The sequence below is a fragment of the Mesoplodon bidens genome (assembly GCF_964165515.1).
Source record: "Mesoplodon bidens genome assembly, contig: HAP1_SCAFFOLD_150, whole genome shotgun sequence".
NCBI lineage: Eukaryota > Metazoa > Chordata > Mammalia > Artiodactyla > Ziphiidae > Mesoplodon > Mesoplodon bidens.
Window position 1 is genome coordinate 267,558 of NW_027672498.1, and position 13,074 is coordinate 280,631.

Sequence of the window (13,074 nt, forward strand, 5' to 3'; positions counted from 1 at the left end):
ACTGGACAGGGACCTGTAAAAGTATGAGATTAGATCATTCCCTAACACCATACACAAAAATAAGCTCAAAATGGATTAAAGACCTAAATGTAAGGCCAGAAACTATCAAAGTCTTAGAGGAAAACATAGGCAGAACACTCTAGGACATAAATCCCAGCAAGATCCTTTTGGACCCACCTCCTAGAGAAATGGAAATAAAAACAAAGATAAACAAATGGGACCTAATGAAACTTCAAAGCTTTTGCACAGCAAAGGACACCATAAACAAGACCAAAAGACAACCCTCAGAATGGGAGAAAATATTTGCAAATGAAGCAACTGACAAAGGATTAATCTCCAAAATTTAAAAACAGCTCATGCAGCTCAAGAGCCAAAAAAACAAACAACCCAATCCAAAAATGGGCAGAAGACTTAAATAGGCATTTCTCCAAAGAAGATATACAGACTGCCAACAAACACATGAAAGAATGCTCAACATCATTAATCATTAGAGAAATGCAAATCAAAACTACAATGAGATATCATCTCACACCAGTCAGAATGGCCATCATCAAGAAATCTAGAAACAATAAATGCTGGAGAGGGTGTGGAGAAAAGGGAACACTCTTGCACTGCTGGTGGGAATGTGAATTGGTACAGCCACTATGGAGAACAGTATGGAGGTTCCTTAAGAGACTAAAAATAGAACTACCATATGGCCCAGCAATCCCACTACTAGGCATATACCCTGAGAAAACCATACTTCAATAAGAGGCATGTACCAAAATGGTCATTGCAGCTCTATTCACAATAGCCCGGAGATGGAAACAACCTAAGTGTCCATCATCGGGTGAATGGATAAAGAAGATGTGGCACATATATACAATGGAATATTACTCAGCCATAAAAAGAAAGGAAACTGAGCTATTTGTAATGAGGTGGATAGACCTAGAGTCTGTCATACAGAGTGAAGTAAGTCAGAAAGAGAACGACAAATACCATATGCTAACACATATATATGGAATTTAAAAAAAAATGTCATGAAGAACCTAGGGGTAAAACAGGAATAAAGTCACAGACCTACTTGAGAATGGACTTGAGGATATGGGGAGGGGGAAGGGTAAGCTGTGACAAAGCGAAAGAGAGGCATGGACATATATACACTACGGAACGTAAGGTAGATAGATAGTGGGAAGCAGCCGCAGAACACAGGGAGATCAGCTCGGTGCTTTGTGACCGCCTGGAGGGGTGGGATGGGGAGGGTGGGAGGGAGGGAGATGCATGAGGGAAGGGATGTGGGAACAGATGTATATGTATGACTGATTCACTTTGTTATAAAGCAGAAACTAATAAAAAATAAAAATAAAATAAAAATAAAAACAATAAATACTTGGGAAGAAAAAAAAAAACTTTGACTCAAGACAAGCTGGACATGGAGGAGTGAGAGAGGGCAAGGGGTAGAGGGAAAGACATGTTTCTGGGTGGGAGCTGGTGTACCATCCCCTGGGCACAGCTTCTGCGCAGAGGCCTGATAAGGAGCCCTCACCTCCACCCACCCCCTTCAACCAGAGAACTTCCAACTGCTGCTCCTCAATAATTGAAGAGCAGGAAAGCTGGTGACTAGAGGGAGGCTGGGGGAGGGGAGGAGGAAGGACCACAGTCCACCGTTAGTGCGTCACTTAAAGGCTGGTGAAATTAATGGGGCAAATGACCCCAGTCACAGAATTTGGCAAGTCCACGGCTTTCCTGGGTTTCACCCACCGGCTCTGTTTCCTCGGCTATCTGGAAAGGAGGGAGAGCACTTGCGAAGAAGCCTCTGGAATGTCAGCTTCTGGGAATCTTGCTGAGGACGGGGCGGGGAGGGAGCGCTTACCGGGAAACACTGGATTACCCTAGCCGCCTTGGGGTGTCTGCGACCGGGGCTGCGGTTTCTGCGGACCTGAGCGGCAGGTGGCATCGGAGAGTCAGACCTGCTTGCGGGCACCAAGACGACACTCGGTCGGGAGACAGGGACAGGCCGCAGAAACGTGAGGAAGTGCCACTCGCAGCCCAGAGGAGAGGAAAGGAAAGCCCCAAGCATGCACCCAGCCCTGGCCCCCGCGCCACGGGCTGCGTCCCAGGAGCCGTCGCCACCTCTGAGCAGCCCAGATGGGAAGGGGGTGGGGCGGAGTACGGTTCCCGCGGCGAACTGCTCGCTGAGGGCCCCGGGGCCTCTGCGGGAGCGCCGAGCCGCGCGCCTCTCCGAGCCCTGCGCGGGGCCCTCGGGCGGGAATGCGCGGAGCCGGGACGCGATGGCGGGTAGGGGACTGGGTCGCGCGCGGGAGAGGGCGGCAGGAGGGAGCTGGAAGAGAGTTACCGCGTGAGAGAGCGGTTAAGAGCCCGCGGTCTCTTTGGAGATGCCCTGGCCAATGGCAGAAGCGGAAACCGTTTATATGGGCGGGGCGTCGCCACGGCAGCAGGAGACGCCTTGTGAGCGGCTACTGAGTGCCGGTCCCTGGCCGCTGGCTTTCAGAGAGGCGCCGGCGGGCGTGAGTGGCGACGAGGATTGCTGGCTGGGCCCTCGAGCTGGGAGCAGAGAGCCGCGGTGAGGGTGGGCGGTGGGAGGAATTTCTTTGAGAACCTTCCTTTGGCCCGGGCTGCGCTCTGAGCCAGGTAAGGGACGGGGAGGGCTGCAGGCCGTGGGAAGGGAGGGCGTCAGTACCAGCCCGCTCTCCCATCCGTCCCCGACGGAAGTGGTGGGCCCGGGGACTGACATCAGAGGCGTTTGGGGGACACTCACTTCCCGCCCCCTTATAACTCTCTGTATTGTTTCCTTCCTTCCCCTTGATCCCCATCCTAATATCCCTTTTCAAAGATCAGACGACCTCCCCCGCCCCCCGACCCGTCGTACTGCCCTCCTGGACTCTCTCGCCCCATTTCCATTGGTTGTGGACGGAGAGAGGGGGGTTAATTCCCCGCTTTGAGGGAGAAAGGGGTGGCCTCGCATGCCCCTACACTATTCCCTCGTTTGGCTAATTAAGTCTCCTCTAAAAGATCCAAGAGGAAAAGAGCGAGGCGAACCCCGTGTGGGTCGGACCCCCGGGCACACCTTCTGTTTCCCAGACCTCGGCAGTAAAAGATCCTCCCCAGCTGCAGGAAGGATTTTAGTAAGAGCCTCCCCCCTCGCCCACACTCTCCCCTCGGGGGTGGGGAAAGAGGGCTCAGTTCCCGCTCTGGTCCCCGCAGGCACCACATTCCCTTTGGAGGAGGCTACCCCCAGATCGCGGGATGGAAGCCCGCTTCTGGGAGGCTGCGTAACTGAAGCCGCGGGAGTCAGCGGGCCGGAGAGCTCGGCGGTCACCCTCGGCTCGGCTCGTGGATGTTGACAGCCCCCTCGGAGAGTGCCCGCAGATATGGCGGAGAGCTGGCTACGCGTCTCGGGAGCAGGGGCAGCGGAGGAGGCCGGACCGGAAGGCGGCCTGGAGGAGTCCAATGCCCTGAATGACAGCCTGACCAGCCTGCAGTGGCTGCAGGAATTCTCCATTCTCAAAGCCAAGGTCCCCGCCCTGCCTTCAGGGGACACCGACCCTCACGGCTACCACGAGCTGTCAGGCTCGGCCGAGCCGGGGTCTCCCCTGGCGGCGGACCCCGCCTGCCTGGGGCAGCCGCACACACCCGGCAAGCCCACGTCCTTGTGCACGCCGCGGAGCGCCCCCTCGGGGCTGCAGGCCTCGCCTCCCGACGACGTGGACTACGCCACCAACCCGCACGTGAAGCCGCCCTACTCGTATGCCACGCTCATCTGCATGGCCATGCAGGCCAGCAAGGCCACCAAGATCACCCTGTCGGCCATCTACAAGTGGATCACGGACAACTTCTCTTACTTCCGCCACGCTGATCCCACCTGGCAGGTAGGGAGGCACTCCCTCCCTCCCTGCCCATGCCCGCGCGCACTGGACTCACATCCCAGATCCGCAGGCCAAGTAGGCGCGGTACGGCCAGGGCCCCGAGAGAGGAAGGCCGTCCAGGAAGGACCTCAAGGGAGCCCAGTGCTTGGACTGCTGCCCCTTTGACTTCAGAGACGGAGGAGGGAGGATGTTCAGAGGGCTGCAGGGGTGCCGACATAGAGGTTCAAGTGGAAAGAACTTGTCCCTCATCCGGCAGGCTCAGCCCAAAGACCAGGGCTGAACTATGCGTGGACACAGCCCCCCAGGGTAGGTTGATGGACTGAGGGACACATTTGTGTCCCAAGTCCTGCAATTCCTACACACTACCCTCCTAAAGGTCAGTTTGTCAGGGCCTGACTGGAGGCAGAGCATGGTTGCTGCCCGGCTCTGCATCCCGCCTGCTTTCAGTTGGCTGGAGGGGCTCTGGGAGGGGAGAGGGGTGTGCTGCAGGGTGTGGTGGCCATCTGTGTCCCAGTGGAAGGGCTACGGGGCCTTCCGAAAGCTGCTGTGCCAGCCCCCACCCCAAGCCCTCCCTAGTTTCCTGCCTACACTCCTCCCCCTCTTCTCATCAACCTCCCTGCGGGGACAATTATCTCAGCCACGTGCTTTCCACAGGGGCTCTTTCCTCCCACACTGGCTTCATGTTCCAAGTGTCCGGAACCTGGCACAGAGCAGCCAAGGGGCCCAGACCACCATGTAAACCTCCCAGTCTTGCCAGGGCGCACTACTCACCTGCCGGCCCCACCCACCAGGCCCCAGACCCCTGTGCCCCAGCGTGGTTTGGACTGTGCACCCAGGCGTGAACAAGGCAGGATGGTGATTCAGGCTGGGCACACACTGCCCTCAGCCTCTTCGACCATCAGGATCAGGGGCTACTTGGGGACAGAGACCCTGAGGATGCACAGATCCTTCCCTGTGGCACAGGTCACAGGATCAGAGTTCCTGTGATCACAGCTATTCCACGTTTGCTTGGGCCCTGACCCTGGGGCAGGTACCATTTGTAACCTTGGTGAGAAAGCAGAGACCCTCCACCACCCCCCACCCTACCCCAAGCCTGAGAGTCCCCAGGAATGAGCGCTATGCTCTTGGCTGGGTAATAATCAACTGAGGCCTCAGAGCCTGGGGTGGGAGGAGGGGGACATGGTGGGTGAGGGCCCAGGCCAGCAGGCGTCTCTACAAACAAGGAAAGTCATCAGATCCTCCCACACTTCATCCCCCACCACACACACACACCCTCACACCCACTCACTCATTTCACAAACAGAGAAGGCCAGCCAGGCCCAGGCAGAGGGAGATGGCTGTCCAGGACCTGGGGGAGCCAAGGCCTTTGACCAGAGGCCACAAGCAGTGGGGTAAGGGAGGGAGGGCAGGACAGGCTGGCACTGAGAGCCACCCTGCGGCTCAGGGCTCGGATGACTGAGCAGGCAGATGTCCTGGCAAATGGGAACAAAAGCCCCCGACAGCACTCCCAGCTCCTGGTGCCCCGTGGCTGGTGTCCCAGAGCCTCCCGCTCAGAGCAGCGCTTCTGTCTCCCCTGCCCCCATCGGAGAGAAGGTGGTGGTGGGACTGGCAGTGGCGCTAGGAGCCCCCCATCACTGACCCCACCCACTCTCCCAGCTGTCTTCCTTCTCTCCTATCTCCCTGTGTCCAGAACTCCATCCGCCACAACCTGTCCCTGAAGAAGGGCTTCATCAAGGTGCCTCGGGAGAAGGACGAGCCAGGCAAGGGGGGCTTCTGGCGCATCGACCCCCAGTACGCCGAGCGGCTGCTGAGTGGGGCCTTGAAGAAGCGGCGGCTGCCCCCAGTCCACATCCACCCGGCCTTTGCCCGCCAGGCCGCGCCAGAGCCCAGCGCCGCCCCATGGGCCGGGCCACTGACCGTGAGCGCCGAGGCCCAGCAGCTGCTGCGGGAGTTCGAGGAGGCCACTGGGGAGGCGGGCTGGGGTGCAGGCGAGGGCAGGCTGGGGCGTAAGCGTCAACAGCCGCTGCCCAAGCAGGAGGCCAAGGTCCCGCGGCCCTCCAGCCCCCTGCTGCTGACCCAGGAGGAGCAGGCTGAGCTGGAACCCCTCAAGGGCAACTTTGACTGGGAGGCCATCTTGGACGCTGGCACGCTGGACGGGGAGCTGGGCACGCTGGAGACCTCGGAGCTGATCCCGCCGCTGAGCCCTGCCTCACACGGGGACGTGGACCTCACCATCCATGGCCACCACATCGACTGCCCTGTTACCTTGGGGCCTCCAGTGGAGCAGGCTACCGAAAGCCTGGACTTTGATGAGACCTTCCTGGCCCCATCCTTCCTGGAGCACCCCTGGGATGAGAGCACCCGTAGCTCCCTGCCCCCCGAGCCCCTCTTTGAGGCCGGGGATGCCACACTGGCCTCTGACCTGCATGACTGGGCCAGCCTGGCCGCCTTCTTGTAAGAAGCCAGGCCCTGCCCCACCTCCAGACAGCACCGAAGTCTGGGCCCAGACTGCCCCCCTCCCCGCCAGTGCAGGCCCATGGACACCCTACCACCCAGGCAGGGGCTGGGCCAGGTCAACCCACCAGGCCACACGGCCCCCAGCCCAGGCCATCCTCAGATTCTAGTCCAGCAGGCTGAGAATTGGGGCCCAGGACCAAAATTGCTGCCTCCGCTCCCCAGCCCCCCATACACACAGTGTTTCATTGATCCACTTCTTCCCTGCCCCAGAGACACGCTAAGGGCCCTGCACTATGAGAGCTGCAGCTTGGAGGGGCCCTGGCCAAGCTGGAAACATCAGTACAGGGCCCGCCCCAGAACACCTTAGCTTCAAAGCTTCTCTCTCTCCTGCTCTCCTCCCCAGGTCTCTATCCAGAGCAAGTTCCCTGGTACAACAAATGCTGATTAGGTGACTGCAAATTAACACCCAAGAGGCCTCTCCCGGCAGTCTGTGAGGAGGAGCAAGGCGGAGGGGGGAAGAGAGAGGAGACAGAAAGGAGGCCGGGGTGCTGGGTGGATCCAGGAGATTTTCTAAGGCCTCTGGGATCTTCTGGCTTCATCCCTAGAGGTGGGGCAGAGGGCATGTGTCCCTAATCTTTGAGCCCAACTTGAGGCTGAGAGCAGCGGGGAGATGGGGATCTGGGGGTTAGGGGCTGGGGCAGCCAAGCTGCAGAGGGAAAGGGGACAGACAGACTAATGTAGTGAGTGTAGCTATTGCTGAGGCTTAAGTGGGAGGGACGCAGTGCTTGCTAGAACTACTGGGATCAGGAATGGGGGGATGGCCCCGTGCCCTTGCTTGCACTCCTGCAGGGGAGTGTCTTGCTCCACCATAAACGCCCTGGGCTGCATCCCACATCCACTCTCCTAACCCATCGGGCATTTTAACCTTTTTCATAGAAAGTTATTTACAATAAAAACATTTTTAAAAATAAAGTTTTAAAAAGTCTCAAAATGGACCTGCTTGCAACTTTCTCTGGGGAAAAGCATGGGCCAGTTTTGGGGAGGCCACGGCCCAAGGGGGAATGGCTGGGAGCAAGATGGCGGGCACCAAAGGCCTGCAGAGTGTCCCCTGATGCACTCCTCATGATCTCTGGGTCCCCAGAGAGAAAGGGGCTGAGAGGCGGCCCTCGGGGGTCCCCTGCAGCCAGGGCCTCGGCACCTCTATATGTGCAATGGGGAGACTGTACCCACAGCCCCGAGGAGCAGGCGGCAAAGGAGGCACAGCCCCCTCCCTGGCCCTGGGGACTCACTCACAAAGGCCGTTCTTGCCCAGGGCTCGGCTCACGTTCCCCACCTCGCCCAAGTTGAGGGCCTGCCCAGACTCACCTGCGGTCCTCGCCTGGTCCTGTCTCCAGCTCCTCCCTCCCTTGGTCCCTTCCTGAAGGGACAGGGTGTGACGTCAGAGGGCCCCAGCCCCTGGGGCCCCACTTGCCACCCTGGGGTTCATTCACCCCACCCAGGGCCTTCCCTCCAATGCAGGTTGGGGCTGAGGGAGGCCATCAGGGCAGACGGAAGACGGAGTGCCTAGGCCCTACAGCTCCAGCCTGTGAGGAATCAACGTACTAGAGTTCTGATGGGGAAACTGAGGCACAGCAAATATGTGACACTCAGCAGGCACCTTTCAACCCCCTCACCCCAGCTTTGCCTGGAACCCATCTCTCCCCCGAGCCCGCACCTGGCCCCGCCAGCACACCCTTGTGGTGCACAGCCCCTTCCCCCAGCACTCACGTGCACGTGCGCACAGACACACACACACACACACACACTCACACACACACAAATGGGCACTGTCCTACACAATCCTGCCCAGCCTCCACGGGCCCCTTTCTCCTGAAGCCCCTTTCTTTCCTTGCATTCGAGGCTGGCTCCAGGACAACCTGGCATTCCCCCGCCAACTTGCTGCTTTCCCTTGCTAATTATTCCAAATATTTCAGAAGGGTGCACACACTGCAGGGCCAGCCGGGTTGGGGCCTTACAGAGCTCAGGAGGCAGCCCATCGCCTTCCCACCGCTTGCTGAGGAGGCTGCCCCAACCTCCCTCTGAGACTCCCTTCACCCCCTAAGCAACGACTCCCTCCCTCTCCCCACCACCCTCCGGCCTTCCTGCCCACGCTCCCCAGCACTGGGGGAACATGGGGGCTCCAGCCTCTCCACTGGTCCCCAGGCTCAGCCTCCAGCCCCCGCCAAAAGGGGTACACCCTGGATTGACAGGTGGGGCCCTTCACTGTCCCCCCTCCTCACCCGTTGCCTGGGCCCATGCTGGGGGAAGAGGGGCAAGGTCAGGGGCTGGCAGAACTGCCTGCCAGGTAAGGAGAGGCTGAAGAAGCTTCTGGCTGCCAGGAAGAATCCCCAGGAGCTCCTGAAAATCCCTATGCTTGGGACTAGCGTCTCTGGGGCTGGGACCCAAACACTGGCACTTTTAAGGGTCCATGGATGCTGCCAACGAGCAGCCAAAGCTAAGAGGGGGCTCCGAAGCGGCCAGAACACAGGGCTTCACACACCCTTTCAGCAGGCAGCGTTTGGGGGTTGGCGGTGGAGGGGGCGGGAAGCGTGAGTGGATCCTGTCCCTCCTATTCATCCCTGCCCCGGCCCTTGGCTGGGTGGCTTTTTCAAAAAACGTTCAGTGACTCCGTATTTATTTAGAGATTCAATGTAATCCCAGTCAATATATACTTTGCGCCCTTAACAGTAAGTTGCAGACAGGCTGCCCCATTAGCACTAGATACTTTAGTGTGTGTTTCCTTAGAACAAGGACACGCCTCCTTAATCCCAGTACCACCATCACAATCAGGAAATGAACACTGACCTGGTAATCCCATGTAACCGCAGACCCCCTTCACGTCTTGCAGATCACCCCAGTAATGCTCCTCTCCATTCCAGCATCCCAATCCAGGACCCCATGTTGCACTGAGCTGTCCTTTCTCTTTTGCCCTGTGTGGCTTTGAGCCCATGACTCAAGCTCTCTGCGCAGGTTTCGCATTTCCTTTGATCTCCACTTTTGAGGTGAGAAGCCCTTCAGCCACTTCACCCTCAGGTGTGGTACAGTCCCTTCCCAAAGCAAGAAGCCAGCTTTCTGTCTCCTCACTTTCCACCTCTTCCCAATCCTCCCTCCCCCATGTATCGCCAGCCAGGAAAGGGATGAGGGGCAATGTTCAGGAACTCAGTCTTTGGGGACCCTCGCCGTCTGCCCACGGGACAGGCCACCCCCAGCTCCAGTGACGGGAAGGCCCCCGCGATGGGATTCCATGCTGGCCTGAAGCAAATGCGCCAGGCCTCCTGAAGAGCTGAGCTGAGGGCAGGAAACAGTCTTCTCCCCGCCTCTGCCCCCCTCAACATACTGGGGACCCAGACGTGAAGAAGGAAGGTCATGTCCATGATGTCCTCCCAGATCAGCACCGACACCGTCTCCTCCATGTCCGGCTCCTACATCGCCCCTGGCACGGAAGAGGACGGGGAGGCTGTCCCCTGCCCCCGGGCCGCCAGCAGGACCCCCTCAGAAGAAGGAGACGTAAGAGAGGAGCATGGGATCGCCCTCCCCGCTCTGCTCTGCTGTGTACTTGAGTCCCAAGGAGCTCAGTCCAGGGCCTGCCAGGGAGATCGGCAAAGCCCCCCAGTGCTCGGGAGGGGAGCCCTGGAAAACACGGTACCGGGTTGTTGAATCACACTCCCTCAGATGTGATCTTCCATGTGGCACCACTTCTGTCCTGAGGACTTGGTTTGGGTTTGCTGCCGGGCGAGCTGGGTAGGAGAGCCGGTGGCATCTGCACCTTGACTTTTGTTGCTCCTTTGCAGGTGACACCAGCGGCGTCTCCAGACTGCAACTTTGCGGGCCTCGTTGCCACCGCTGAAGAGCAGGATGCAGAGGTAAGAGCAAGGTGGACGCTGGTGCCCCTCCACAGTCAGAGGGACTGCCGGCGCTGGCACAGGATGCAAATAGGATGGGGGCTCTTCTGGAAGAAGCCTTCCAAGGTGGTGCTCTTGGATCTGTTAGAGGCAGGGTGCAGAGCAGAGGGACTGTCCGGTTAGCAGAGGGTGCTGGTCTCAGTGTAATAGGCGTGGGGTGAGTTCCAGAGGGAAGTCTTCCAGGCGAGACCCTTGAGAGGTGTTTGTCCTCCAATTCACTTAGTATTTACCTGGCACAGGCATCTCACATCTTCCTGGCACTGGGGGACACAAAGACCGAGTGACATGGCTTTTGCCTGCCCACACCCCCAATCCACCCATCCCACCCATTCCGCAGCTCCATCTGATGGAGGAATCAGAGTTATAACTCAGCGTGAGAAGTGCTCTGACGGAGGTGTGCCTGAAGTATATGGAATGCCCAGCTCCCAGTGGGGACTCTACAACTTTCTCTTGAGCCAGATGTTCTCAAAGGAGTATCTGGATGGGACTGGGGATCCTAAAGGGTTCCTGAAAGTTTTATGATCTCACGGTTTGCTTTTTCATTTGACAACTTTTATTTCCACCTGAGAGAAACAGTGTGAGCTGAACTATTACCAAGGCTATTCCTGACAGTCCCACGGTCCCTCTGTTAGGTGCCTCAGACCTGGTCCCTCTGGAACGTGCCTCAGACCTGGTCCCTATGGGCCGATCCTGCCTCGCCAAGCAAAATCTGCCTCTGCTGGGCCTCCCAGCCATCTCACAGGGACAGGAAATATATGGATACCATGAGGGTGATTAGTTCTGTCTTCTGACAATCAGTAGACTCATTTCACTGCTTTATGGACTCACAGTGCCTTCCTTCTGTCCTAGGGAAATGATGTTCTAGAAGAAGAGGCCGGATCACCCACACAAGAAGATGGTAAAAGACCTGGTCTTTTGCTCCCTTTTATTATATTTCTTTCCCGGGTATTCTCTGAAGGGTAGAGAAAGGGGCACTGGTGTGACTTGGTGGCACTGCTCAAGGGTGTGGCTTTGGGGAAAGGTCGTCTTCTTGATGGAATATCAAACGAAGCAGGGTATCTAAGGACCTCAGCAGCCTTCCTGGCTCTTTCTGGGCCTCTGAGCCAAGGCTGCAGAAGATACATGGAGTTCTCCATCTACGTTGAGTAGATCCTGAAGCTTCTTGGGCAACTACCATCACCTTCCTTCCTGCTTCAGCTTCTCAGCTGAGTCTCACAGAACTGCTCTAGCAGCCCCAAAGTTCATCTGCAGCAGGAGAACAGCTTCCTCCCCTTGGGGGAACCGACTGTTAGGCAGTAGGTTTTCCTGCTTTAGTGAAGAAAACGGCTGGTGTTACAGTAGCAGAAGGATCACAGCCCTGGCGGCACAGCAAAGGTGAGGTGAAGAGACGTTAGCAGCTCAGCGTGCACTAGTGTTTGTAGGCTATTGGAACGAGTCTCTTTACCATCGTTCAGGCCTCAAGTAGATATTTTTTTTTTTAATTGCAAGAGTTGGTTTACAATGTTGTGTTAGTTTCTGCTGTACAGCCACGTGAATCAATTATACATATACATATATCCACTCTTTTTTTAGATTCTTTTCCCATATAGGCCATTACAGGGTACTGAGTAGAGTTCCCCTGTGCTCTACAGCAGGTCCTTATTAGTTATCTATTTTATATATAGTAGTGTGTATATGTCAATCCCAATCTCCCAATTTATCCCTCCCCTCCCTTGCCCCCCGCCATAACCATAAGTTTTTTTTCTACACCTGTGACTCTATTTCTGTTTTGTAAATAAGGTCAATCATATCTTCAGTCGGAAGAAGTTTGTTTCTAGTAAGCCGAGAAGCGAAGGAAGGACCTACATACAGAGCAAGGAAGTGGCGGGTGGGGGGGGTTAGGCGAGCTGGGAATCCCACCTGGGATTGTAGGACCAGGCGTCCCAGGAACCGGTGTCTCTTCCGTCTGCTCCTCTGAGGTGCCTCCACAGAAGGGCAACCTCTAGAGCAAACCTGGATCCCAGCCTGGATGCAGATGTCATGCTATTCGCTTCTGCTTTGGCCATGGCAGTTGCTTGGTGGTTGGTGTGGTGTGCAGGGGGTGCACATGTGCACATGACCACGCTCTCCTGGCCAAGTAGTGCCGGAGGAGGGGTGGTCGCCCAGGCTGTGCCTCTGTCACCCGCGCACGCCAACCAAGCCGGGGTTGGGCGCTACCTCCCCTCGGTTGATGTCTTCAGGATGCAAGGCTCCGAGTTCTCCATTGTGATTGTCGTCCCCAGTAGAATATTTGCTTCTAAAAGGCACAGGGCAGTACGTGGTTTCCGCCTGACATTCCATATGTGGTTTCCACCTGACATGCTGTACACAGTAGATGTATGTTTCTTCCTCTGCCTTTCACCAAGGAAAAAAAAAAAAAAACGGGTGGGGGGCTTGAAAAAATAACACCTAAAACTGTCCCCTTCCCATCTTACACGACTGTAGGTTTCTGGTCAGCCCCTTAAAACATACTCAGAATAGCAAATTAAGTCTCAAAGAAAATAAATCATAATTTTGCAAGCGATGCAATTCTTTGATTTGAGGTGCAAAATTACGGGACCAAAGAGCTTTAATTGCCATTTTATGTATTAGTCATTTCGCAGAGCCTTGTGGTCATAAACACACCCCACATGCACCGACAGACACAGGCCGGAGCCTGGGGTCACTTCCCCCGTGGCTCTCCTAGCTCTTCCAGCCTGGCTTAGCTCTGCTGTGGGCCCAGGTCTGTGTGTCCGAATCCCACAGTCCTCCCCAGTGCCTGATTTCCCAGGAACAAAGGCTGGAAAGGGGCC

At 56.8% G+C, this 13,074-nt stretch overlaps 2 protein-coding genes across 2 annotated transcripts in view; both read left to right on the plus strand.

The window, feature by feature from the left end:
* The window catches only part of LOC308610107 (E3 ubiquitin ligase RNF157-like), a gene marked incomplete at both ends in the record, with an annotated part of 314,581 nt that overhangs the window by 224,072 nt on the left and 77,435 nt on the right, over positions 1-13,074 (plus strand).
* Positions 3,372-6,324, plus strand: LOC308610093 (forkhead box protein J1-like; the record flags this gene model as incomplete). The annotated part of the gene is made up of 2 exons (XM_081259351.1): positions 3,372-3,869; positions 5,557-6,324. 2 exons carry the CDS (start codon positions 3,372-3,374, stop codon positions 6,322-6,324), a joined length of 1,266 nt encoding a protein of 421 aa, XP_081115477.1.